At 51.4% G+C, this 26,867-nt stretch overlaps 2 protein-coding genes across 4 annotated transcripts; one reads left to right on the plus strand and one right to left on the minus strand.

Moving 5' to 3' along the window:
- Positions 1-1,249: 1,249 nt before the first annotated feature.
- Positions 1,250-8,690, minus strand: LOC139678992 (neuropeptide Y receptor type 2-like). Its single transcript, XM_071570327.1, has 2 exons — positions 8,637-8,690; positions 1,250-2,451 (listed from the first exon to the last, which is right to left on the minus strand). The coding sequence occupies exon 2, from the start codon at positions 2,432-2,434 to the stop codon at positions 1,250-1,252; it is 1,185 nt and encodes a 394-aa protein (XP_071426428.1). The 5' UTR covers positions 2,435-2,451; positions 8,637-8,690.
- An 11,865-nt stretch (positions 8,691-20,555) lies between these two features.
- Positions 20,556-26,373, plus strand: LOC139678825 (nuclear factor 7, brain-like). 3 transcript variants are annotated; one of them, XM_071570015.1, is made up of 7 exons: positions 20,556-20,586; positions 21,126-21,400; positions 21,991-22,086; positions 23,681-23,914; positions 24,299-24,318; positions 25,071-25,186; positions 25,291-26,373. In XM_071570015.1, exons 2-7 carry the CDS (start codon positions 21,128-21,130, stop codon positions 25,833-25,835), a joined length of 1,284 nt encoding a protein of 427 aa, XP_071426116.1. In that variant the 5' UTR covers positions 20,556-20,586; positions 21,126-21,127; the 3' UTR covers positions 25,836-26,373. The 3 variants fall into 3 exon arrangements, with proteins under 3 accessions (XP_071426116.1, XP_071426118.1, XP_071426117.1); XM_071570017.1 differs by having other exon boundaries at positions 20,585-20,638; XM_071570016.1 differs by lacking the exon at positions 20,556-20,586 and adding an exon at positions 20,647-20,983.
- The last annotated feature ends 494 nt before the right edge of the window (positions 26,374-26,867 follow it).

Genomic DNA, 26,867 nt, shown 5'->3' on the forward strand with positions numbered 1-26,867 from the left:
TTTATTTTTAATGAGGAAGTCTGTTGAGTCTCTTTCCTGCATCTGGGAGTTACTTTCCCATCTGATGAACACTGACTTTCAGAGATGACACCAACAACTGTCTGCCGAGATCACAGTAGCAATCAAGGCTCCTTTGATGGGAGAGCTAAAAATACACTCCCCAGCTGACACAGCCTTCAGGAGGAGAACATATAGTTTGGTCTGAAAGAAAACCTTTGTCTCCATGCCTTCTGCCAGACAACACTACATCTGTAACAACCGTGCAAGCTGGTTACATCTGTCTTCTGAACTGCAGCAGCCATGTACAGTCCCATAAAACCTACAGCCTCAGCAAGAGGAAAGCTTGAAACCCTCCAAGTGCCTTGGAGAGTGGTGTCATTGGCAGTTTTACCTCTCTGGTCATGTTGGCACCTCTCAAGTTATTGCATGGCAGGAGCCACATTTTGAGGTCTGAAGCAGATTGCCTTTGCCAATCCCTCAGGTTCAGTTTCAGTCCTCTTGATCAACTGCCCCAGCTCCTTCCTTTCCTATCTGCTTCTCTGCCTGCTCTCCTCTCTGCTAAATCCAGGACACTGGTTCTCAAGCCCTGGCTGGTCAGATATTTCCAAAGCCCTGCTTCGGCACTGGTAAAGGAGACAGTGGTAAGTAGTGCCACTGCCACCTCCTGGGCTTTCTGAGGACTAGAGCTCATGCCATGGGTTGCAAATGCAGATTCATGCAAATACTGGGCAAGAGATCATGGATTGCCCAGCTTCAACCTGCACCAGCCCTGCTCTCTTCCCAGGCCAGCAGAGTGATGGCATTAACCAGCTGGTGTTTGCAGGTCTCCCTTCCCCTGGAGGCATTAGCTAAAGATGGATCATTAAAGGCTTTTGGGTAGGAGACATGCAGATGAACAATCACACACAATGACAATTCCACATTTGTAATGTGTAATGTGTCAGGGGGTAAAAGGTTGAGCAACCCACTTTGGCAAGAGGAAATAGCGTAAAGGGTGTATTTTTCTGGCTAAATAAAAGCCTTCTCTGTGTGTTATTTTTTAATGCATCTGTGTGCATAACTTGAACAAAGAGAAAGGAAAAATTCATTTGTTTGGTCAGACAGACATACTTCAGATTTATTGTTTTGAGAGATACAGGGGGTATTTCTATGTGGCTGTGGTAGGTATAAGTGGCAGCACAATATTCTGTCAAAAAAAGGCTCAGTCTTGGAACCTCAGTCCTCAGTCCTGGAGGTGGGTGTCCCACCCCTAAACCTCTGTGGGCAGTGATCCATTGCCAGGAGTCTGTTTGATGCTCCCATTTAGGGTGTTGGCCCTGAAGATGTATGACCTCCCTCTAACTGAGCCTTCAGTGTGGATGCTTTCTGGTTTGTCCTGGCAACGGAAGAACATAAGGAAGCCATTCCGGTAGTTCTTGTTCATCCATCCATAGAGCAGGGGGTTTACAAATGTAGAGCACATGGCCCCAACATGGAAGACAGTGTAGAGGAGTTTATACTCATGGAAGATAAGAACCAGGTCAAGATCAATGGCAAGCTGGAATATGTGGAAGGGGAGCCAACAGACGGCAAACACCACAACTACCATCACTAGCATTTTGGTGGTCTTCCTCCTCCGGCACTGGTTTTCATTCCTAGAAGTGGGACTGACATGGTTTTTCAGCTTGAACCAGATCCTAGTGTAGGCATAACAAATTATTGCAAGAGGAAGAACATACTGCAGGAGGAGCATGGACAGACTGTAGATGGTGGCATCTCTGTTGTTACCAGAGGGCCATTTCTCTGAGCACACAGCCATTTTGAGGTTGATAGATGGGATTTCCTCGTATCTGTACTCTCTGAAGATGGCCAGAGGGCCTGCCAGGACAGCTGCTGCCAGCCACATGACAGCTATGATGGTGAAGCTGAGCCTCTTGGAAATCCTGCTGTCCAGGTGGAAAACAATACACCGATACCTATCCAGGGCAATCACAGTTAGGGTGAGAGTGGACACATGGACACTCAGAGCTTGAGCATAAGGGACCAGGTGACAAAGAACAGCTCCAAACTTCCACTCATCCAGCAGCGTGTACACCAGAGTGAAGGGCAGACAGAGTGTGTCCACCATCAGGTCTGCCAGGGCCAGGTTAGCAATGAAGAAGTTGGTGACGGTCCTCATGGTCTTGTACTTCACTATGATGTAGATGACCAGGGAGTTCCCGATGAACCCCAGCAGAATGATGAGGGAGTAGGCAGCAATCAGGACAACCTGGACCCCCAGGATCTTGGTGCTGTCCATCATAACACTGCGGGACCCAGAGAGATCCTGGGTAGGAGTGACAAAATCCTGGGCATGCCAGCCCTGTGGCAGCTTCTCGTCTACTGCTGTCTTCTCCAAGGTGAAAGTGCTGTTGGCTCCCTCAGATGGTCCCATGCTTGGCCTGAGACTTTTCATCAGGAGGAGAAGGAGGTCTGGAACACAGACACAGCAGAAGTGAGAGCACAGGAGACAGCAGAGCATCTGCAAAAAAAATGAGACTCAAAGGGCATGTCCTACAGGGCGTTTTGGGCTAAACAGCAGCAACAGTGGCATCCTCCCTCCTTCTCCCTTCACACTGAATGGCCCTTCAGTTCCCTTACATCTCCTATCAGAGCCTATGATCAGCTGAATGCCAGTTCCCCAAGGAAAAGTCAGTGAAAAATGCAACTTTTCACAAAAATTTCTGAGATTCTGTTTGTTTGAACTGGACAGGGAAAAAACCCTCAACCAGCCAGAGACAAACTGGAAGGTCCTGAAAACATTGCCTTTATGGAGCCCCCTTTCACACTGCCTTTCCTCTTCTTCAGGCTGGGCCTTGCAAAACAGGAAAGTCTCTTCAGAAAAGCTAAAAATTTGGAACCTCTTGGGCTGGCAGAAAAACTGAATGATGGTGTCACTCATCTTTGATGAGACTTACTTGCCTACAAAAATGCCCTGAGTTCTAACTCTTTAGGAACTAGGAAAGGAGAAAAACAAGGCACTCTCAAACTCAAGGTGTTCTTCTCCACAACTCCCTATAGAAATTTATTTCCAGATTGTGCACCAGGGTTTTTTTCAGTTTCTTATTTCTCACCTCTCCAGGTGAAAATATCTGTCCTCCTGTCTCTGCATGAGTCTCTGCCACTGCTCCTGATAGTGATGCTACCACCCAATCAGCCCAGCACCACCTGCTCTCCACCCCTGGTAATATGGACAGCATATCTAACACCATTCTATGAGCCACTCTCTGTGACCAAATGTGTCACATTCCCTGACCCTCATTATCAGGCTTTCAAGGTCCTGTGAACCAACTAAGCATACCAGTTTTCTTCTTCCTTTCCCTGCCAGTCTCAAGGTTCCCGGGCACCAGGCAATTATTCCCTCCCTCGCTGTCCTTAAAGGTCTCAGGCATCTGGCCAGGCAGGTGTTGTTGATGTCCCCGTCACAGAACAGACAAGTGTGACAGCACACAGAGCACAGTTACAAGTCCTATGTAGGGAACTACTGGACAGTGAGATCCATGAACCCTGTGGCCAAGGACATCTCCACAATCTTCTGCTTCCTCTGTGGATTCAGTGAGTGACTCATATTCCTTTATAGGATTTTTGAGTCTAGATTATAATTGTTATATTGATACAACAAACCAGGTATTAGTATTTGACCCAATCTGAAGAGGGTCCAGATAATTATAAATTTTAAGTTGTGTTATAAATTCTGTATTACTTAGGTGATTAGAAACCATGTTAAGGTGTTTATAAATTCTATATTTCACTACTTGTAGACTTCTGTCTTGATTCTGCTTGTAGAAATCCTGTGCTGTTCCAGTCATGAAATCTGTGCTATACTAGTCATAATAGCCTGGTAAGGAAATAAAGCTTTAGTTCTAACCACGATTTAGTGCCATTATCATTCTGCCAAGGATCCCTGAAAGAACCTCTCTGTCCCCTCACTGTCGGTGACACCCAGGCATCTGCTGGCTTTACAGAGGAGGCAGCTCCTGCAGGGACATGCATGTGCAAGGCACAAACCACTGAAGCTGTGAACAAGCCTCCAGTGGATCTCTTGCTGAGCATTCAGGCACAGACAGGCCCAAAACCCAGAGCCCCAGTGTCCGTCAGCCTCCTGCCACATGGTGCCCAAATGCCTGCATGAGGTGGCTTTGAGAGCAGGGAGGCTGAGGATCCAGAACTGACTCAGCCTGGACGCCCTGGCTGGAATTTGGTGCCATTGGAACAGCAGAGTGTTGTCACGGCTGGGTTTTCATTGAAGCCAAACACAGCAGGAGAAAAGCCAGCTTTGTTACTGGCTCCTCCTCAGCCTCTGTGGCTCAAACTGCTCCTGGGGTATGTGGAGAAGGGTGGAAATGGCCCCTCACATATCCCCTCTCCTCAGCACTATAAGTGAAGCCCCCATTCTCACTGCAGACTTGAACAAAAGTGAGCAAAAGTCACCACCGTGCCCAAACAGGAAGGTTTGCAGAGCATCATGTTTTCTCTGACCTGCAGAAACAGGGCAGAGAGCCTAAATGAAATAGGAGTTAGAGGCAGACTGTTCGATACCTTCTCAGCCTCTCCTGTACCAGGAGAGACAGAAGCACTGCTGACTGGGTGCTGATGAGCTTCCTGCAAGTCTCGTGCCCTGCAAGCCAAAGTTTTAAGGACAGCCTGTCCTTGGGAAGGGAGAACACTTTCTGTGCAGAGCACATGCATTTCAGCTGGTTCCTTAAACAAATAGCCTAAAATAATGGTGGTGAGGTGGTGGAGGTGGCAGCAATTACATTGCAATCAAAAATAAATGGCTGCTTGTTCTGTCAGTGCTTCTCAGAGCATGGGTTGTGATTCCCCCTCAGGAGCTGCTTCCAGGAATCTGCCCAGCTGGCTGCAAAGCCAAGACCCTGCAGAGACTCAGCAGAAGAGCTGTCTGCAATAAAACCACCCCTGCTTGCACCCTTTCTCCTGCCCCCGCTGTGTGTCTCATTGCTTGCCTATCATCTCACTCTGCAGACTAATTTATGCCAGTGGTTCCTGTAAATGTTGGGCTCAGATACCATGATAGTGAAGACCACTAGGAAGGCAGAAAGCAGGGGGGGGTGGAAATACATGGATCTGCTGGGGTGAAGGTTTGCTTAAGGCTGATCTCAGATCTCCACAACATCACTGCCACAGCCCTGGGAAGGGAACCCCAATGACCAAAGGGAGGTCCCAACTTCTAAGACAGGAGAGAGGTGTTCAAAGCCATGCCATGCAGTGGATGGAGTGGAAAGGGGAGCCAGGGAGCAGACAGAGCCCTGGGAAGGTGGCACAGCCACAGCCTTTTCATCAGAGCCCAACCCCCAGCAGCAGCAGCTGTCAGAGACCTGTGCTGCAGCTGGGCCAGAGCAAACCCTACTGCCAGGATAGCAAGGTCAGTGAAGGAAACGGTGCTGGGCACACTTTCAGTGGCTGTGCTTTCCCTGCTTGCTCTCTGTTTGGATTTTGTACCTTCTGGATTGTCCAGCATTACTTTATCACTTGTTATCCCCTCATCTGTGGCTTGCCCATCCCATTTGTCTTCAGTACCCAAGTCCTGGCACTACACCAGTGGACGCTCCCTTCCCTTTTTCCCCATCTCACCCACCACTGCCAGTTCCCATGCTCACATCTCAGCCTATTTCCTTTCACTGGAGACTGGCAGCTACCCACAATCTGAGAGGAGCCAGGAACATGATGACTATTGGAGCTGTTTCGCTTCCTAACAAAATGGCCTTAATGGAGTTACTATTTGATTTGTTTTGTTTTGTTTTTTTTTCCAAAGGGGAACTATTACAAATCAATTAAGACATTTTAATTAAGAGACAAAATGGTCATAATAAATGTTCCCACTCCAGGGGCTGCCTGGAGGTCGCTGGGATACTGCTAGGAGTGGACTGAGGTCTGTTCCAGCAAGTAATGGAAGTCCTGGCATATGTGTAGGCTGCTGTCAGGCACACACTCTCCTGCCAGGCCTGCCAGGCTAGATGGAAAAATCCTTGGAGCTGAGAGCCAATTGCTTTTGGGACAACAAAGCAGCAGGACAGACCAGAAGGAGGCAGAAATACTACCCTAAGTCCTTTCCTCTGTGCCACGAGGTCTGCAGGAACAGGGCACTGCCTGTATGAGGGGAACCCTAATCCTCACCCTCTCCTCCAGCTGAGGCTCAGCCTGAGACAGGGCTGGGACCCAGGGATGGCTCCCAGTGAGGCAGAGAGCTGTTCCCTGTGCCAGCAGGCTTCAGGGTTTGGGAAGCACAGAGGAGCCATTCACTCAGCATGCTGCTGTCAGTGACTTGGAGGGATAATGACCAGTGTGACAGGTCCCAAACCCATTCCTATGGAGGGCCTAGGCTAGGTACCCTGGGACTTGTGCACTTTTGCTTCCTGGGGACACCCCAGCTCCCCCTGTGTCCCTGCTGAGCCCCAGGCACACAGTCAGCCTGGTGCAGATCTGTCAGGGCACATCCAGGTCTGGAAGAGCCATCTGCAAAGCCTGGCAGGCTTCAGAAAGCAGGGCTGGAGGGGTGGGCAGAGGGCTGGATAAAACAGAGCTGGTTAATTAGAATTTCTCTTCTTGTCCAAGCAGCAAGACTGATTGGTTTGGTTTGAAAGAAGGGAGTGGAGTGACTTAGGCCAGCCTCTGCTCCCTGGCTAGTAACAGCTACAAGCTCCTTCTACAGCAGTGCTGGAGTGCAAGGGCTGAGGCTGGTGGCTATTTCCATCACTTGGCTCACTGGTTTATTCCACGCTGTGTCCTTCCTCCAAAGCAGCTAAACTCCATGAAATCCATCAATCTCCAACATCCCAGTCAGAAGCACTGACCCATCTCAAACCCAAACCCATATTCAGATAGGTGTTGGTGGCAAGGAGTTCTGAGACCATCCCTCACCAGCAGAACCAGTGGTCACCCTGGGACAACCCACCTTCAACCACTTTCACATTCCCCTCCAGCACTTGGGAGGCAGCAGAGTTCAGCTCTGCACCCCACAGTACTTAAGGGAGAACACAATAAACTGAGATATGGAGTTTAACCAGCCTGCCAGAGACCACACAGCACATCCACGGCAGGGCTGGGAACAGAGCCCAAGTTTTCTAACTCCAGCCTCCTGCATTCACCACCAGAGAAGACTCTGCATCTCTCAGCATAAAACCTGAACACAGTTTTCAGGAACTGCATGAAAATGCAAAATGTGACTGATGGAGGGGAGTGAGTTTTGCCTTCTGTACATAATGGCCAGGTTTCAGGACAAACAGCAGCTCTGGGATGATTTCCTGAAGCCAAAGGGCAGATAGAAATTGTACCAGGTCCTTCCATCTCCAGTGAAGGGGTGATTGTCCTGCTATGACACTACAGCAGAATGGAAGACCCTCTGACCTGCACATCATCTGCTGAAGCTTTGTAAATTATCTATACAGCTCATGTCCACTGGGGCAGAAACCTCATGGCATCAGACACTCATTGCCACCTGGAACTGCTCCGGGGGAACCCCAGCACAGAACTGGCACTGGGAAACAAAGTGCAAAGAGGAGAGGATCCACCAAGGATTTCTTGTGGTTCCTCACACTAAATATTTTCACACCCCTGCCTAGGCTGGAGCCCTGGAAGACTCTGAAGGGGATGAGGCACTGAGGATACCTTTGTCATGCAGCTCAGGGCAGGATGAAAAAGGTGGTGAGAAGAGATCAGTTTGGCAGGGATAGATGGTTTCTCATGGGAATTCATCCTACAGAAAGCAGGGGAAACAGTGCAGGGCCCTCTGCCCTGCGGGACATGACATGAGAGCAGATGAAGGCTGGCTGGGAGACAAGGCTCAGGGGTGACACTGCGATGGAGTCACACCAGTAGGTGGGGCTGCTGAAAGGAAGAGGCAGCTTGGTGGTGGAGACTTGTTAACCTAGTGAGCGTGTTACCCCCTGATATTTAGATGAGACAAGGGAGCAGAGGGAAATAACATCTCATTAACATGGAGAAAACCCAGTATCCTGCTTTGGGTCAGATCAGAAACGCTGTAGGTGAAATGCAGCTGCAACGGGACTATAAGGAGTTTTTCTCCTAGAAAGGATTTCTCCTAAAGAGGATTTCTCTGTTCCACGATTAATATGCAATGAGTGCAAAGGGAAAGCAAGCACCGCTTTTCCTCCCGCAGTTCCCTATCTCCCTCTGCATCTCCCTCTCTGAGGGCACTGATCTGTGGCAGCACCAGGTGCCAGCAGCATGTGCAGTCCCAGCACGGAGGAGCCGACAGAAGGTTTGTACCAAGCCACGAGGAGGCAAATTGTAGGAGAGATCAGGATTTCTCAGACATCGACGCACTCAGCCCCAAACCTGCAGCACACTGCTCTGGAGCTGTAAATGCCTGGGTTCTGCAGCCCCCTGGAGCAGCCTGCTCTCCTGACTGCTCTCACTCAGCATCCTGCTTCCCAGATTCCCTGCTTCTTCTCAGGAACCTTTTGAAACTCTCCTGCCAGTATTTCTTGTTCACTTTTTCTATTCCAGCTCCCAGGGCTGTCAGTCCCCAAATCCAGTTTCCCAAAGATGCTTGGACCTTTCTTGCCTGAATTATGGGGGATGGCCAAGACCTGGCCCCATTTCAGCCCTGCTGCTCAGATGAGCCCTCTCCAACCTACCTGCAAAGGCCAGAGTGTCCTCCTCCTTCAGGAAACGAGCTGCTCACCTCCAGTTACTGTCTCATCGCTGGCCAGGATGGAGCACTTGGTCCTCTCCACTCTCTGAAAGTCAACCTGTGGTAAAGGGGTGAAAGGCACTTTTCTGCAACTGTCCTCGGAGAAGTGTGGAAGTCAGGCAAGGATGTGGGCTGCCAGAGGGTGCTTCATCACTGGGGGTAGCTTTGGAACTCCACTCTGAGCATCAGTAGAGCCCCGTCTCGCACAGTGACTGACAGCCACTGTCTCACGAAGCTGGATGCTGTGTTCGCTCCTGAATGAGAGAAAGGCAGAGAGCGTGTGTTTAACAAACAGGAATGGAAAGGGGGAGGGAGCCTGCTGCTGCTGTTTATACAGTGTTCAGCCACTGAGGGGCTTCTTGCATCGAGCAGAGAGAAGCTTTTCCACCACATCCAGTTTCCTCTCCAGGGAGAACTGGTGAGAACTGGAGATCTGCAGGCTCCTCATCCATGCCACTGACCTGGGCAAGTGTTTGTCTGCCCTTACTCCATAGCTGTCCCATCTCAGGCTTTAAATTTTTTGGGACTGGCATGGTGATGTGCAGAGGTGGACGTTCACTGCAGCAAGAGGTCTGCAGGTCCTGCAGCTCAACAGAGCCACCACCGACTGCCTCCATCCTCCTCTGCCTCAGCATTTGCACAGTACCCTGCACAGAGCAATCTGCTGCTCTGGGACAGGCGTTTGGGTACTCTTGAGATGCAAAAAAAAGTAATGCTGAAAAGTTTTAGCCACTTGGCAATGGCTCAGTCTGCTCCAGAGCAAGATTCAGTGTTGACAAGGAATTTAAGTGAGGTTCAGTTTTAGGGTGCTGTCCACATACCTGGAGGAAGAAAGAGAGAGAGACACGAAAGAAGCATCCTCATGTCCAAATCTGCAAAATCCAAGCTCGCTGTAGCCCAGGAAAGCACCCTAAGGACAACACATGGAAAGAAACACGTGGAAGCAGAGAAGCACAGCTCTGTACCTGTCCAAAGGTTTTACCTTCAAAGAGAATTCTTGTGTGTTCCTAGGATAGGACTTCCACCTAAGGCAATGTGTGAGTTTGCAGCTCACCTGGGCTACATGTTCCCAAAGACTGAGGAGGAGGACACCTCTCCTCAGATTCAAGTATCTACAGGTAGACTTTTATCAGAGAAGTTTGCTCTTTACCCCCACAATGGACTTTAGTTTTCTTGTGTTTGTGAGAACAGAAACAAGGAAGGTTTTCAATTAACATTTTGTGCCACAAAAGTCACAATACACCAGGAAAAAGAATGGCTCTGCAGAAAAAGGCAAATGAGAACATTCCTGAAATCACATAGAAAGTGACACTCGAACCCAAGGCTTGGACAAGAGTCCTCATGAGTCCCATTCTTTCCCCTCCTCTCTCCATCTCTCTTCAGAAAGGAAAGGAACCGGCATGAAATCCATCAGCTGTGCTAGCTGGATTATTGTGGGAGTTTTGTGCCTTCTGCCCCTTCATTTACCCTAAGGCTGTTGATTTAGCTGCACAGGAAAGCCTAGAGTGGAGGGAAACAGGACAAGACAAAGCCACTTGGAAGGAGCCGTTGTTTTCTCCCAGTGGTCTGCAGAGAGAGGCAAAGAGCAGCTAATGGGCAGTAAGCAGTGCACACTATTCCCCCTGTTCCTGGTGGATGGATACCCCTCCTCTCCAGGGTCCTCATCAGAGGATGGTTGATTTCTGCTTAAGTGAGTCATTTTATCCTCCTTTCTCTTCTTTGTAAGGTTTGTCTTGCCCACTCCCCAGATTCCTTTGCTACAGCTCTGGACTCCTCTCTTCCCAGGGCTGGAATAAGATGCCTGGGGAGAAGGCAATGATTGACAGAAGGGAAATTTGTGAAGCTGTGAACCTTCATCAGGACCATGGGGTGAATTCCAGTCATTTTTGGCATGTGGTGTTTGCTGGATGACAGCAAATGCAAACTTAAATCATGGATTAGTCAGTGCAAGTCCCCAGGAATCCTCTCCCACGATCTCAGGGGTCCAGCAGAGAGAATAGCACCAAAACCTGCTGAGCTCTGAAATATCAGCTCATCTCTTCAACCAGACAGAGCAATGCAGTGAGGTACAGTTGAGCTCTCAGCACGCCTGTCACCCCAACTGGCAGCCACCAAGCCAGGGTTTGACCCTGTTCCCCCCCACTCGCCAGCCCTCTCCCAGGGAGCAGAGCTCTTCTCACAGCACCACAGACAAGGGCTGCCTGCCAGTCTGCCTAATCTCACCGAGCTACAACACAATTAGTGGCTGCAGCGAGTGCAGCACAGCCCTGATGCTGCCTGGCCCTCGGCTCCTCCACAGGGAAGGGACACCGGGGGCTGTGGTGCCAGAGCTCCCACACTCCTGGTGGGTCCAGAGGAGCAGTCATGGTTCCAGCTATGGCAGCCTGAACACTAAGCTGCAAAACTACCTTCCCACACAGCTGAGAGATCCCAAAGCAGCTGAGGGTCTTTCCAAGTCTCAACCTGCAACTACACCCTGAAGGAGGAGGATGGGGAAATATGAAGCTGGTGCCTTGCATTGTGCTGGGGTGTGGAAGGCTGTGAAGCCCCGAGCAGAGGTGCCAGGGCCCACTGAATGCACCTTTGTAACCTCAAACCCTGGGGTGTTTGCACACACAGGTTGGATACACACAAATGCCTGCACGTGTTTCCCGGGAGCCTCGTGTCCTTTCAAACACGATGGGATCGTTCAAAGGATCTCACAGTTCTAAAGCCTTTCCCAGTGGTTGGGCTTTGATTAGGCAAAAGCGAGTCTGCTCAACCGTGCTTCTGAGAATACAACAATGAATTTTGTGCTCTGGGGGGCAAAAATGGTGTCAAAAGGCTGAGAAATGGGGCAGAAGAGAGGGCTGCCTTCAGGCCCATGATCAGCTCTGCCTCAGAGAGCAGGCAGGTCCTCAGTTTGATCACCTCACAGCTGTAAACCATCCACTGTAGCTCAGCTTCTGTCAGAAAAGGAAGGTGGATTATCTGTTCACTCCCTGGGAGGAATCTCTAAGAAAATTGTTACCAAGGCTTCCAGTTGCTCTAGTTCATCCTGCTTCATCTGGAGCAGCAATGCTGGCATACTTTAAAAAGCAGTTTTTCATTTTTTGAACATCTGTTTAATTCCACCTGCATGTAATGAAAATATTTCCACTGCTCCTTCCTGCAGTGTCAAGCCTGTGTTTTCCTGAGCAGCCTCCAAAGCATCAGCAAGTTGTGGTAACACAAAAGCCCCATTTCCATTTGAGCCCCGGAGTTCACGGATGCAGTGGATTTGGGAGTCTGATGCACTTGGGAACTAAATTAGCCACAAAGAGACTCAGGGGTGGGAAGGCGGATAGAAAGCTGTCTTCACCCTCTCTGAATTTAAAAGCAGGTTCTCATTTTTTAACAGCTTTTTGTCTGGAATTAGTGAAGGAGCAGAGACAGCATCAGGGACCAGGTTTTGCTAAAATACCTGAGAGATCTGACATCAAAATGAGAAGCACTGGAGAAGCAGGAGGAGAGACCAACTGTGAGGGTTGCCCTGGGACTGCCACAGCTCTGCTTTCCTTCAGGGCAGGCAGAAGTCAAGGATGCTGAATGTGTCTGCAGGATGAGGGTCAGTGAGCCAGAAAGGAGAAAATCATATGGAAAAAGATTTAAAGGGTTTGTGTCCTGCTGAAGAGGACACACATCACCACACTTCAGCTCCTGCCCCACTGGATGCAAACCCACAGGGCTCATTTGATAAATGCCAAGGAGGCTTTACTCCTTCCATTCCCTTCCCACCCTGGATCTCCCTCTGACACACAAAATCCCCACGATCATCCTCACACCAGGGCACAAGTGCTCCAGGCAGCTCAGCAGGGTTGCTCTGGGCAGACATCAGCGCTGCTGAGCCCAGAACTGGCCCCTGGATTTAGCTGCCGTTTCTGCAAGTCACTGCACTCAAAGCTTTGCTAATTTATTAGAGGGTTGTTGCTTGTTGTTTGTGTACCAAGCCAGGTAGAAAACAGCTTCTGCAGAAGAGGATAATTGCAGTCAGATAAGCTCTTCAGAGCCAGGATTGCAAAAATACAATATGTTGTAGACAGCAGTTGTCTGGGTAAACTGGAAACATGGATGATTTTTTGGGTCTGAGCATGTCTCCCCATCTACCACAGCCTCCTCATCTGCCTTTGGGCAAATCACTTGATGTGTCTCAATTCTCTGTACATAAAAAAGGTGATAAAAATGCTTAGCTCTGGCAAACTTATGCCTGGATCAGTGGGCTACATGCACTACAAGGGACATGGTGCTTGGATGTGTAGCAGTGGCAGCTGCTTTCCCATTTTGCACTACAAGATTTCTTTCTAAGTTGTCAATCTCATTTAGGCAGAGTGTTCTGCAACCAGGGACTTCCTCTCCCAGGCTGGATACTCCTGTTTCATAGTCCCGCAAACAAGTTACAAATCTGTGCCCAGTCTGTCACTCCTGAGATAAGAAACAGCACTGTAAATGCTGGATTGTGTGATGGGAGCAGGCAGAGCTGGATGGGCAGCCCCGGCCTAAACCCTACCAACATGTCAAGACTGAAGGCAATGCAAGTTGCTGGAAAACTCAGGGCATGGCATGTCTCCTGTGGGCTTGGTGCTGCCAAAAGGCACCAGATTCCCAGGAGCTGAGATCCATTGCTCAGCACCACCACAGCAGCACCAGGATTGTGTTTGCAGCCTCACTACCTCTCTCCGTCTTTCCTAGTCCTGTGGGGACCCACATCAGCCATCAGCAGGGAGCAGTGTACCCCAGCCATGCTCAGTTCTGTGGTGCCAGGACAGCAGCAGTGTCTGACACACCGGGACAGAAGGGTCAGATCCACTCCTGATACAAACCCAGGGATTTGGCTGGGAATCCATTTGGCTCTGTGTTCCTCAGAAACATGACTGACAAGCCACTGTCTGACAGCGAGAGCTAGGTAGGACACTGAGTGGTCCATGGGAAAGAACAGCATGCCCAGGGTATGAGCAGAGCATGCACAAGCTGAGTGGAGACAGCACTGGAAAGCACAAAGCCTTATAAAGGCAGTGCCCCAGGTTTGTCCTTCTCTCAGCTCTTGCAGGCGATGAAAAGGACAACTCACAGTCCTAATTAACTGGAACATGCTAATACCACTGAGCTTTCCTGGCCAGCAAATTTGGCACGAGGCATATGGGACACTTTCCAAACAACTGCTCAGGGGAGCGCGTGCCTGCAATTTATTATTTGATGAGCAGAGTTTCCTCTCTGCCTTCACTGAAGAGCTCAGACCAGACACATGAGGGAGGTGTGTCTGGAGCCTACAAATCCACTTTGAGAGCCACTTTGTGCTGGAGGGAAATGAGACTTATTTCTCCCCAGGCATTTAAGGGACTTAAGGTACCAGGGGAAATAAGGCTTTGCACAGCTGTTACCTTTGGGAGTGCTCATGGCTTCCAAATGGTGCAGCTTATGGTGCTCAGCTTCCCATGGGGAAAGCCACATTCCTTCAGGGTGACATTCACTCTGGGCAGAAGATGTGCAGCCTTCCATGACACCTTCATTCCAGGACCAGAGGGTGTGCACTGTCATTTTGCAGGGTGAAGCAGAGAAGCCAGCCCAGGTAGCCAGAGAAAGGGGAAAGGTGGCAGGGGCTCTGTCACTCTGTGTCCAGGATGGGTTATTCCCTCTTTTGACAGCTATTCTGGGCAAGGCCATGCCCTGGCTTATCCCCCTGAAAAAGGAGAGGGAAGAAGCCTCCCTAGCTCTTATTACAAATAAATCAGTTTGTGAGCTTTGGATGGGGAACAAAGGGCAGGGCTTTGAAAAAGATCAATTCATCCGCATGGTAATATCACTCTCAGCATTTCCTGTCAAAACTGGAGGCAGAAACTGCAGCCTCCTGAAGGCCACCACCTGTCCTTGGCCCTGGCTTCAGCCTGGCTGCCTCCCAGGGCTCTGGGAGCTCAGTGTAGCTCTGGCTCAGGGTTTGGGCAGCAGCAACCTGCCCAACCACACACTGCCACAACCTCACCAATACAGACACCAGGAACAACTCAAAAGGTTTGTCCAGTGTTCCCAGGACCATGATGGTTTGATCACCCATCCTTCCACCTCCTCGGGGCTAAAGGATTTCTCCACCCCATCACCAGTAGCATCCTTCATGCCCACAGCATTCCTCCTCCTGGGCTGGCCTGACCCTTACGTTTGGCATCTCCTGTGGCCATGGGCTGTGTGGCTGGGCATGGCATTGTGTGCTTACTGAGGGCACATCTCTCCTCCCTCCCTCCCCATTGCATCCTTTGCAAACTTTCGTTGTTATGGTGACAACTCCAGAAGAAAAATCTTTTTGAGGATCTTTCTGAGTTTTTAACAAAGGTATAGCCACCTTAATTATTTTCTCTAAGGGAGATGGTTATCTTGCTCAATGGCAACTGAATTTCTTTCATTTTGTTTCTGGTGACCACTTTGATATTGCTCAGGATCTGGCTTTTACTGTGTGGTTGTAAGAAATTTGAAGGGGGAGAAGTAGAGCCAGGTGCAAAGAGATGCTTTTGAATCCTGCTGGGAGTCACAGGAGGCACCTCCAGGCTGAGGCTGCCAAGGTGCAGGCAGTGTGGAGTCTGAGTTTCTCCAAAATGAATGAGACTGTGGGGCACATCTGCATCTTTCTCAGATAGCAAAGTGCAAAGTAAACAGCAAGGAGGGACATTTATGACCAATAACCTGTGCTGTGCATGAAATGATACACTGAGACACTTGTGGAATCTTCTTCAGAAACATCCCTTAGCTTTTGAAGGCTGCATGATGGTAAATGAATTCTCTCCATCTCCACCAAAGACTTTTATATGTGGCATCCTGCAGAGAACTGGGATCTGTACCTGTCTTTAATGCAAGTAATGAATATAGCAAACAGCCTCACACCAGCCAGGAGAAAGCAATCTGGGGATGTGATGCGACCACATGCCTGTATTTCATGGCTTCTGTATTCTGACCAAGGAATATATAGAGATGCTCATGCACAGGACTCCAGCACCTTGAGCAGCCAAGCCTGTCCAGCCCATTTTTGTAAGATGAGTTCATGAAGACCTTACCCATAGAGCTGAGGTGAGATATATAAAAATACATAGAAACCAAATCCCTCACATGTTTCAGGCTCTGCACAGGCAGCTCAACACATCTGTGAATGCTCAGCAGCCTCATCATGAACGAGACATCCAAGTGCAGGAGAAGAATGTTCCAGGGCATTCTGCACCCAGTGAGTTGGCTGGAGACTGACTCATGACCCATGGAAAGCTGAGAGGACAAAGCTGTTCTGGCCAAGCCCACGCTGTGTGTGAAGTATCACAGTGGTTTCATGCACAGCTCAGAGTAAACAGGCAAACAAGCAGCAGCCAGAAATGTTAATATTTGCAGAAATCTCCTGGTTTTGGCGCCTGGGTGTGGGGCGCTGAAGGATGCTGGTGGAATGCAAACGTGGTGGATTCCTGGCTGCACGGAGGACCAGCATGGAGAATCTCACATGTCAGCATGACAGACTGCCTGACAGGCCTGCTCTTGGTGCTTTACACCAGGAATCCTTGGGAGGGAAACTGGGCTGAGAAGTTCAGCAGTAAATGAAACTGGTCTCTTGGCACTGAGTTATCTGAGCATCCCTGTGGGGAAAAAAAAAGTCATGATTAAGCAGTGGTCATCCTGCTGTGCCTGTTCCAGAACCTGTTTCCTACATGCCAGCATCAGTCATCTCCCACAGCCCCAGTGCCCCCAGAGATATGCAGCATCCAAGGGCTCAGAAGAGCCTCAGGCCCCTGGTACAAGCTCCCTCAGTCCATGCAGTAGGAGATGGATTTATCCATGCTGATCCTCAATCCTTCTCCTGGACACATGAGAGACAAAATGACATAAACATTTAAACTCCTGCTCTTAGTTGACCTGGGTCCTTTCATTGCATATTTGGCATGGCTTGAACTTAACACCTCTTGCCACCTTCACCAGTCTCTTGCCTGGACCATGGCTGCCAGTTCATGGAGGTATTTGGGGCTGGTCAGACACCTTCAGAGGCTCCAGAGCCTTCAAGGCTCTGGCTTTAGCAAAACAGCTGTGTCATTTGGCCCTTGGAAGAAAATATTGGCAAATAATGGCCTACCCTTTGGTCACCTTCCTTCTGCAGCTATTTATCCAAAGATACCATATCTCGGAGCATTGCTTCATTTCCTGCTCACTTTTCTAACCGAAGCCTTTAAATCATGTTCCTGCAGCTGAGCTCACGGAGGGATGGGTAATATCCATTAACGGTGATGCAGCTCTTACCTTGATTCACCTCATCCCTTCTTCTTTCAATCTTATTTCTGTTTGCAGTAATCCCTTTCTTTCCATTTCTTCCCCCTCCTGGTCTCAGAGCGGGAAAACTGGCAGAAGCTCTCAGAAGCAAAGCCTCCTGGCATGCAGCCTGATTCTGGGGACATGGGCACTCTGGGGATTTCTCCTTGTCTGGCAGCACCCCATTTCCTCCTGGCCAGAGATTCCATGGGCAGTGGGAAGGGCTGGCTCCAGGCTGCCCCACCCTCACACCCTTCCCCATCCTCATCAAAACAGAGTCCTTCCCCTGGGGCTTGTCCAGGTCAGCACATGGAAAAGATAAGGCCCAATTCACCCCTCTGTCCCTCCCCTGCCCCACAGCTGGGCACTGCTCAGGCAGAGCCACAGGGGAGAGCATGATCCAGAGGAATCAAAGTCCTCAGTGTGTATTTGTACTGAAACCAAAGTGAAACAGGGAAATCAAAATGCAAAGCTTCTTGTCCCGTGTGTAACTTCCCTGCTTGTGTTTGGAGACTGACACTGTGCACCAGCAGTTTTTTTCCCCTTCCACTTGTGTTATCACTGAGAGCCCAGTGATGCCCTCTGCACTTCCCACTTTATCCCCTCCTTCTGCAAGGCCAAACAATTCCTCTGACACCCATCTCCAAGAATACATGTTTACTGCATGGAGCAGAGAATGGTAAAGGGTTTTGGACTCAATCCATGTACTTTCAGCCAAACCCTTCCCAATCCATGTTATCCTTCATCTCCCCAGTGCATAATCAAACTCTCCAAACACAGCGTTCTCAGGTCCCAGCCCAGAGCTTGGAGCCTCCCGAGAGGGATATGCTAAAAAAAGAAAGAAAAACATTACATTGCCAACTGAAGCGAGTGCTGAAAGGAAAGAGATGCCAGGAGCACTTAAACAGGAATCCGAGACTGGGGGACGCTCGGGTGTGTGTTTTCAATCCACAGAGGGGAGACGTGTTCACTGGGAAATGACTGACACTCACTGCTAGTTTTACACCTCGTAGTTGATGTCCCAGAAAGTGAAATGGCCATGACGAGGACATCTCATCTGTATTAAACTTTCTTTTTGGATTGATGGATTAGTGCAGTGCATGCTAAAATGGTGCCACTCCTCTTTTGGCTCCGAAATCTGCGCTTGCAGCTCAAACATACAAAGATGGAAATAAGTGATTTTACAGGGGCAATAGGTCCTGTCAGCAGCAAGGGGAATTATTTGGGAAAGCCAAGACATCAGGGGGGTCCAGGACTCTGTTGGGTGTTGCAGAATGTCTTGCAGAACCTGAATCCAAGCTGGCAGGTGCATGGCCTGGTGCAGAGCATCGCTTCCATGAGAGCAGCATCCCACAGTCCTGTGCCAGCCCCTGAGGGAGGGTATCCACTGGCACCAGTGCCATGCCAAGGGGATGCTCCTGCTGTTCACACTGCACAGAGGGACCAGGACTAGGCTCCACCTGGGCTAATAGGGCAGCTCACAGGGAAGCTCAACATCAGCTGAGCTATCCCAAATTCTGCTCTTTTCGGATGAAGTTTCAGTTATCTGGCTACAGAAAGACTCATGTCTCCAAACAATGGGTCTACAGCTGCCCCAGGCATGCAGTCACCTCCCTGGGCTCCATAACCATCCCCAGGGAGAGGGATGAGCTCTCTGAACAGAGCACAGATACTGATTCATAGAGGCATCTCCCAGGCTGCAGGAAAACAACACTTCACAACACATTCCAGATTTCTCCTGAAAAGCAGTTATTGATGATTTGACCCCTATGCAGAGCCACACAAATAACAGACCATGGTGCTGCAGCAGGTCAGGGAGCAGCATCCTGGCTCACACAGGGCTGCTTGTCCTGTGCTGGCATCTTATCTGATCATCTGTGTGTCTGTGCACAGTCTGTAATACCTGCTGGAGGAACGGTGGCAAAGCCAGGAGATTGGAGGCTGGACACAGAAGACAAAGCCATTTCCCTCTCAAAAGCATGCATCTAAGATGATTCAGGTCCCATCCAAAATCCATGAGTTCAAAGCCAGCTGTTCCTCAGGATTGCTGGCACATGGCAGGAGGATGGGGTGTAATGCCCGCCGCTGTCCCACTGTGTTGGGCTGGCACTGGCACTGCTCCCTGCAAGCCCTGGCCTGTTCACATGGTGAGAGGCAGCCTAGTGGAAGCACAGAAGTGTAAATGCGGAGAGTGATGTTTTGCTGCATTGTCACAGCCAAAAGGAGGTGGTTCAGGCATCCCTGGATCTCAGTGTCACCATCCTAGTGATATTCCCAGGGGACTCTGCCGAGTTGGGCAGGGGAAAGGGTAAAAGGGCTGCAATGGGAGCAGGTTCAGCCTGCTGGAAACAATTTCTGCCCAGTGAGTGCTTCTTGTCCTCCAGTGCCCTGTGAGCAGCAGAGATTGAGTACTCCTGTCCCACTGCCAACACAGGTACTGGAGCAGGAGGGTGCAGCCAACCCTCACTTCACTCAGGGAGCTGGAGCAGGTCCTGAGCCCTCAGAATAACTCTGTGTGAGCTCAAAACCTTTTTGGCCATGGCCTGACCTTGTTGCTGTCTGTGGATGCCACTTGCTTGGCCACCCAGAGGGCAAGGGGTGCACCTTGCTTGCCCATGGCCAGCATCCCCAGGGAGTGATTGCTCCTCCTGCGCTCAGCGACGCTCAAAGTCCAAACATCAGTGCAGGACTGTGGCTGAGTGCGACCCTGAGGGGCTGCTGAGGACAAGGGAGAGGCCAATCCCTGCAGGCAGGGCTGCTGTGGCCACATGCCAGTGACCAAGCACGCCCAGTGTAAGAGAAAGCCTGGGAAAATCACTCTGACAAGCAAATGAAGATGGGCAGAGTATTTTGTGCACTAATTCCACTGCTCTAATGATGAGAAGGCAGAGCACCAGGAGGAGGAGGGCAGTGGATGGACAGCATCTTTTGTGGACATCGCTCTTTTGTGGACATGCTCTGATCATAACAGTGGATAGGAGACAAGTGGTGAGCACAACTCTTTCGAGTCCCTGTGCCCCCCTCTTTTCAGCTTTATTTGCTTTCAGTTTCAGTATTAAAAGTTCTTGTGACGTTTCTCACATGTCCACCAGTGTCTGCCACTTTCTACAACTTCCCAGGGCCCATCATCAGGTGACCACACAAGGGTGAAAGCTGTTCCTTCTTTCTGTTTCCCCAAGCCCTTGTGATTTCTGAGCTGACCCAAAGCTGCGACTCCAAAGCGTTGGCTGGAGCTGTGAGCAGGGCAGAGAGGGAGAGGCGTTTGCCTGGAGCTCATTTCTGGTCTCAATGGGTTGAATGGGGCAGTGGGGCAGGAGCTGTGCAGTGCGGGGGCAATGAAGGGGCACTGCAGGGCATTGCATTGCCTGCCATCCCTGTCCAATCCAATCCATTCCGGTCCCGTCTCATCCCGCGCGTTCCTTCCCGCGGGCGGCGCGTGAAACCCCAGCCCCGGAACGCGCGCACGTGACCGCATCACATGCCACGTCCCGCCCCCTCTACAGATTCCACCCAATGAGCGGGCGGACACTCTGCTCTTCCTCGCGGTGATTGGTCGAGTGGGACGTCAATCCGCGCGCGGGGCGGGGCGGAGATTGCAAGTTGGAAGCTCGGAGGTGCTGCGGGAACGGCGGGACGGGACGGGACGGGACGGGACGGGACGGGACGGTGTGAGCGGGGCAGGATCGGGTCCCCGGGATCGCGGAGGGCCCAGGAGAGCGGCTGGGGCGCGCTGCGGGACTCGGGCTGCGAGGGTGCGACACACGGCAGTGCCGGTGCGGAGCTGGCCCCGGCGCTCCCCGCGGTGTGGGTGAGGGCCGGGTGACCCCTTCCCTGAGGCCCTGTGGGGACACGCAGTCGGGCTCTGTCAGGCGCTGTGAGAACTTTGGCTGAAGTGACGGGAAACAGAAAGTTGTTCCTCTGCAAAGGGACTGAACTCGGCCAGGGCTGCTCTCTTAATTCCCACAGTTAGGCTTTCCGGCGCTGGATACACCCAGTGCGACGCCTTGGCAGGTCCTGTGCCTCCCACCCCAGGGCTGGTGGCCAAACCCTACCCCGGAGCGCAGGGGAGGCAGAAGTCCTCTCCAGCCCAAAGGGAAGGGGCTTTGGCGGGGGTGGTGGCAGGAAAGTCAGGGTGGGACCTGTGTGCCAGCAGGAATGGCGGGCAGGAGCCAGGACCGGAGCCTGCGGGAGGAGCTGACATGTGCCATCTGCTGCGAGCTCTTCAGCGAGCCCGTCATGCTGGACTGCATGCACCACTTCTGCAAGGGCTGCATCCAGGGCTACTGGGACAGCTGTGCCCGCGTCCCCTCCTGCCCCCAGTGCCGCCGCGAGTTCCCCGGACGGGCATTCCGCTCGCACTACCTGCTCGCGGGGCTGGTGGAGAAGGTGCGGCGCTGCGGCTCCGCAGAGCACCAGCGCAAGATGCAGGTGAGTGGTTCCTGCCAGGCTGGGGAGCAGGGGGCAGGTACCACATGAGCCTTCCTGTGCAGCTGCCACAAGCCCACCACACCCTCCTCCCACAGGCAGTTCCCTCACTGTGATGCTTTACTTGACCCAAGTGCAATGACATTTGTGTCTCTTCCTCATTCATTCCCTCTCCCTGTTTCCTTTTAGCAGTCTGCCTTTTGAACAACGCTTCCTACTCTTGCATTTGTTTCCATCACTGCTGTGCCTGATTCCCACCACAGCCTTGTTTCTCAGCAAGGGGTGAAGGCCACTTGTGCCAGGTGCACTGCTTGAGGGAACAGTCCCTGCACAACTCAATTCACATTACAGAGGATTTAAAGCTTCTACAAACAGGTTTCCCAGGCTGGAGCTCCCAGTCTTAAAAACAAATGGGATTCATTACATGCACACATACATAATTCTCAACCCTGTGCATCAGGTGCCTGCTTCTCCTTACATCCTTTATATGAAATCCTATTGCAGCCTCCTAATGCTGACCTTAGGAATTGGGATTGCTCCTCATTCACAGCAGAGTAATGAAATGGCCTCCTTACCTTCTTTTCCTCCTGCAGAAGCACCTGGAAGATGCTTTGCAAGCTCGTCAGAAGGAGATGGAGAACTTCTTGCAGAGGAAGCGTGTGGTGCAGGAGGAGATCTGTGGCCTGACGGTAGTGCCCTGTGGGAGCCTCTGAGTCAGTGTTCATAGAGGATCTGGGTTTAGCTCAGCTTTCTGTAAAAATCTAGATCAGTAACTAGTGGGAATCTGCACAAACTCCCCTGCACACAGCCCAAAGCCCATCACTGCTGTATATTCAGCAGAGGCTTTGGAAAGGGCATTAAGCCCTCATTAGTGCAGTGTTTACAAAGTGCACGGTGCAGCATAGCTGAGATCAGAGCTGTGGGCTGAGCAGCCTGTTCTGGCCCTGCAGCAGTGCCACGTTGGGAGAGTGTTAATTCTTGGCAGCTTTAGAATCCTCTTGTGTGTCTGAAGGGCTAGCAGCAAAGCTGAAGGAGCTGGGTCAGTGGCAGTGTTGGCACTGCACAAGTGGTGGCCTTGTCCCAAGGACTGTGTTTGGATTCACTTCGAAGCTCTGAGGTGATGCGAGGAGCCTGAGTGCTCTTGTACAGATCAGTGATGCAAGAACAGCCACAGGCTGACAGTGCTTCCTTCTTTGGTGGCATAAAAGCATTAAAAGCCAAAGAAGGTGAGTTTAAGGAAAAAGGATGTAGTTTAGAGGTGAGATAAAACTGATGGGAGACTGTCCTCTGCTTGGAGCCTCTGAACCCCCAGCCCTCACCGTTTCATCCCTCTGTCCCACTTGCCAGATGTGGAATAGACCTTTGAAGTTAGTGAAGAAGGATTAGCAAATACTCATGTGTTGTCCCATTGCCACGCAAACTAAGAGGTGTCTTGAGTAAAGGAGCGAATTGCTGATCTGAACAGGGAGACCCTGCACATCCACTTTGGTTCTGATGTGTCAACACAAGCACCTGCTGGAGCAAAGGGAGTCTGCTGAAGCTTCAGATGTATTTTGAGTGAGATGGGCTTCCTGTGGGGACAAAGGGATGTACGTTTCAGGAAGCGCTCCTTGAGAAAATGAGGGCTAAGGTTGTACGTGGAGATTAAAAGCTTAAAGATTGGGAAAATAAAAAGTCATTGGCTGTCTCTTGTAAACAATCAGGGAGGCAGCAAAAGCACCATAAGGTTGGCTGACTGAGTAAACAACTGGAAAAAAGTGACCTCTGAAAATAGCCAAATGAGATTTTATCAGCCTTAATGACTGAGATTAGTTTGTGCAGCTCCCCAGTCTCACTGGAGCCCTGAGAGACAGAGCCATGGGGAAAAAGAGCAAGTTACCAGTGTCAGGCACCTCTGCCCACAGTCAAATGATATGGAATAAATCCAAACTAACCTGAACAGCTGAGTCTGCGGCTCCAGAAAAGTTAAAGAGCTCCAGTCTTGCCCACAGGCAAATTCCTGGTGGTGAGGGGGAGGGCTGTGGCTGTGTGCAGGCTAGTTAAAGTGACTAAGCCTTTGGCAAGAGCTGGTTTTTTGGGTTAGTTTTGGGGATTTTTTTCCCTTTGGCTCTGCAGCCTTGAAACTTCTCCTTGTGTCCTGTTCTCTATCCAAAAAAGTTGTGGCTCTGTCTAAGACACTCAGATTTCCAGGGCTCTGTAAGCAGAGTGACAGGCCGAGCCATCCTGTGCCCCTAGTTGTGTTTTAGCTTTTGGGCTTATCTTCTGCCTCTTCCCACTGCTCAGAAGGTGTCTGGGGAGCTGAACTTCAAGATTCGGGCCGAGTTTGCTCGCCTTCATCAGATCCTGGAGGAAGAGGAGAGAGCTGTGCTGGCAGAGCTGGGCGAGAAGGAGGAGCAGTTGCTGGCACGGCTGCAGGGGCACGTCAGGCAGCTGGAGGAGGGGATGTCAGTGCTGCGGAGGGACATCGAGCACGTTGAGCAGACCCTGAGCAAGATGGAAGAAGTGTCATTGCTGGAGGTGAGAATACTTGGCCGACCCTGGCAGGAGGCTGAGGGATGTTTCAGGATCTGAATTTGGGATGGAGAAAGTCCTAAATGACAGCATTAAGTTGTACCTGGGAGTCATTCTCACTGCCATCCCTCTGGATTATCTACCCAATCCCTTGGAGTCTGGAGGCTTTAAGCACAAGGGATGTGGTGTTCACTGATGTGGTGGGCTCTTAGAAGCCTTATTCCTTCTCTATCATAATACCTGTCAGTTTTCCCAAGAGTGGGGGTCCTAGTGGTTTGGTTTCCTCTCTGTCTGTGCGGTGTGACAGCAGGAGGGAGGACAGGAAGCTTATTTGTGCAGCTGCATGAATTACAGACAGTGACTGCTAATTCTCTGTGCTTCTCACTGCAGGTGGAGAGCCTGGATATCAGGTACGTGTCTGGCATGAAAGAAGCTGATTCCATTTTCGGGAGCTTATCTGTCCCTGGCTGGGACCAAATGGGAGAGGTATCTTATCTCAAGTTTTTAAAGCATCACACATTGCTCAGGAAGCTACTGGTACTGTGCAAGGTGGAGACTGGTCCCCAGCACACATTGGATGCTCCTCCCAGGGAACGCCATGTGTGTTGAGATGGTTGGGCTGGAAGAGTACGTAGAGGAGATATGTTGGTTTGGAATGGGTGCGAGAGCCAAGTGTGTTGCAAGAGGGAACAAGGCTGATGCAACAGACTTTGGGTGCTTCAGCTTCTCCCTGCCCTTTCTGTGCTTCTTACTACTCACAAGGCTGCAAAACTGACCTTTTTGTTTGAGGCTGGGAGTAGCTGAGGACCAGAACTGCCATAGTGGAGCGTGTCCCTGTTCCCTCCCTCCCTCCCTGGGATGCAGCCCAGCTCTGCTGGCCTGGCCTGTTCACCCATGCAGGAGTCCCGTTGGGTGTGCTGGGTGAGGGTCTGTTGGGAATCACTGCTCCATGAGCAGTGCTGCCAGGTCTGTGTCCAACACCTCTGTCCTGAGCCACTTCCTGTGGTGGAGGCAGAGCTGCATTGGACAGAGCAAGCAGCTGCCAGGGAGGTTTGTGTCCCATCTTTACCAAATCTGTCCCGTGCAGCAGCCCTGCCCATGCTCTCCCCATGTGCCTCAGCAGCAGTTCAGCAGAGGGGCTGACTGCTACTCTCTGCCTCAGGCCCTCTGTGCGTGTGGAGCCCCAACCTGCCTTGGACCTGCAGCTTTACAGGGACACCCACAGTGGCCCCTTGCAGTACATCTTCTGGAGACAGATGCTGCGCTCCATCTGCCCCGGTGAGCATAGGTGTGAGGGATGGGTGTCGTGGATGGTGGTGGGCCAGGGATGCTCTGCAGAGAGAATGTGCAGCTGATAAATGCCATGGTTGATGTCTCCACAGCTCCTGCCCCACTCACCTTTGACCCTGAGTCAGCCCACCCCAACCTCATCTTCTCCAGAGACCTGACAGCAGTGACAGAGAGGAATCAAGCCCAGCCTGTCCCCAGCAGCCCCCGGCGCTTTCGTCAGTGTGTCAACGTCCTGGGCTCGCAGGCCTTCGACAGCGGCCGGCACTACTGGGAGGTCTGGGTGGGCAGCAAAACCAAGTGGGACCTGGGGGTGGCTGCTGAGACTGTAGACCGGGCAGTGAAGGTCAAGCTGTGCCCAGAGAACGGCTACTGGACACTCCGCCTGCGGAACAGGACAGAATACTGGGCCACCGCCACGCCCTGGGTCCGCCTGACTCCCCGCCAGCCCCCTCGGAAAGTGGGAGTCTTCCTGGACTGTGAGGAGGGCACTGTGGCCTTCTTCAATGCTGGGGACATGTCCCACCTCTTCACCTTCCACCAGGTCTCTGCAGAGAGATACTGCCCCTTCTTCAGCACCTGCTTCAGCGATGGGAGGGACAATATGGAGCCCATGCGTCTCTGCCACCTGGCCCTGTAAGGGACGAGGCACCAGCCTGGCTCCTGCCTGGGGCTGTGCTGGAGGCCAGTTCTGCACACACAGACCTGTTGGATAGTGTGATGGGTGTTGAAGGGGCTGTTTTGGTTTCCCTTTTGGGAGGAAGGAGAGGAATGAGTCTCTTTGCAGCTCACATTGGCCATCTCTTCCTTCTGCCTGGGCTTTGGCTGCCATGAGGCATTCCCGGAGGTTCCTGGCACCCATTGAAAGAACAATCTCCCATGCCTGAGCATAGCACAGTACAGTAGCAGCAACCAGGGGTCTGTAGTGGCTTCTGGCACCTTCTGCCCCCTCATGCCCACCCATATGCCCCATGGAGGAGGGTCGCAGTCCCAGAGCACTATCGGATGGCCCTTGACACTCCGCATTCTGGCCTTGGGCTTCCCCTGCTGGAAAAGCTTCCCGGGAAGGGCTTAGGGCCGGCAGCAGAGGGAGCTCCGTGCCCAGCGTGGGACCTGCTGCAGCCCGGGGAATACGGCGCTGGTTCTCCTCCACTCGATCACTATTAAAGCTCGTTAGAGAGACACTGGTGTCTGCTGAGCCTGCTCGGGGTCGGAAATTTCGTGCTGGGGGACATGTCCTGCACTGGGGTGTAGAACAGACTGGGGACACAGCAACTCCTTGACACCTGCTCCAGTGCTGGCTGCACTCTGTGTCTGCTTTCACTCTCTTGCCTTGGCGTACTCCCTGCACATCTTGCAGTGGCTCTTCATTATTTGCTTATTTGAGAACAAGGGAGGGAGATCTTCAGAACACACCCCTGGCCTTGGGCTACAGAGTTTTAAGTTTTGGCCACTTCTGGCCTGGCTGGGTCTTAAGGATTTATGCATATGAAAAATGCAAAGTCGCATTTTGTGCCAAATTCACTGGCCAGTCCCCCTTTGCGTTTCAATCTCCCGTGGCCCCACAGCAGGGTAGCCTGGGGCTTCTGTGGGGGCAAGTCAAGGGGGTTTGGCAGCTGCAGTTTGTGCCCAGGGGGTGCTGACAGAGTCACAGCTTCACTCATGACTCAGT

The sequence above is a fragment of the Pithys albifrons genome, chromosome 15, assembly GCF_047495875.1.
Source record: "Pithys albifrons albifrons isolate INPA30051 chromosome 15, PitAlb_v1, whole genome shotgun sequence".
NCBI classification, from domain to species: Eukaryota; Metazoa; Chordata; class Aves; order Passeriformes; family Thamnophilidae; genus Pithys; species Pithys albifrons.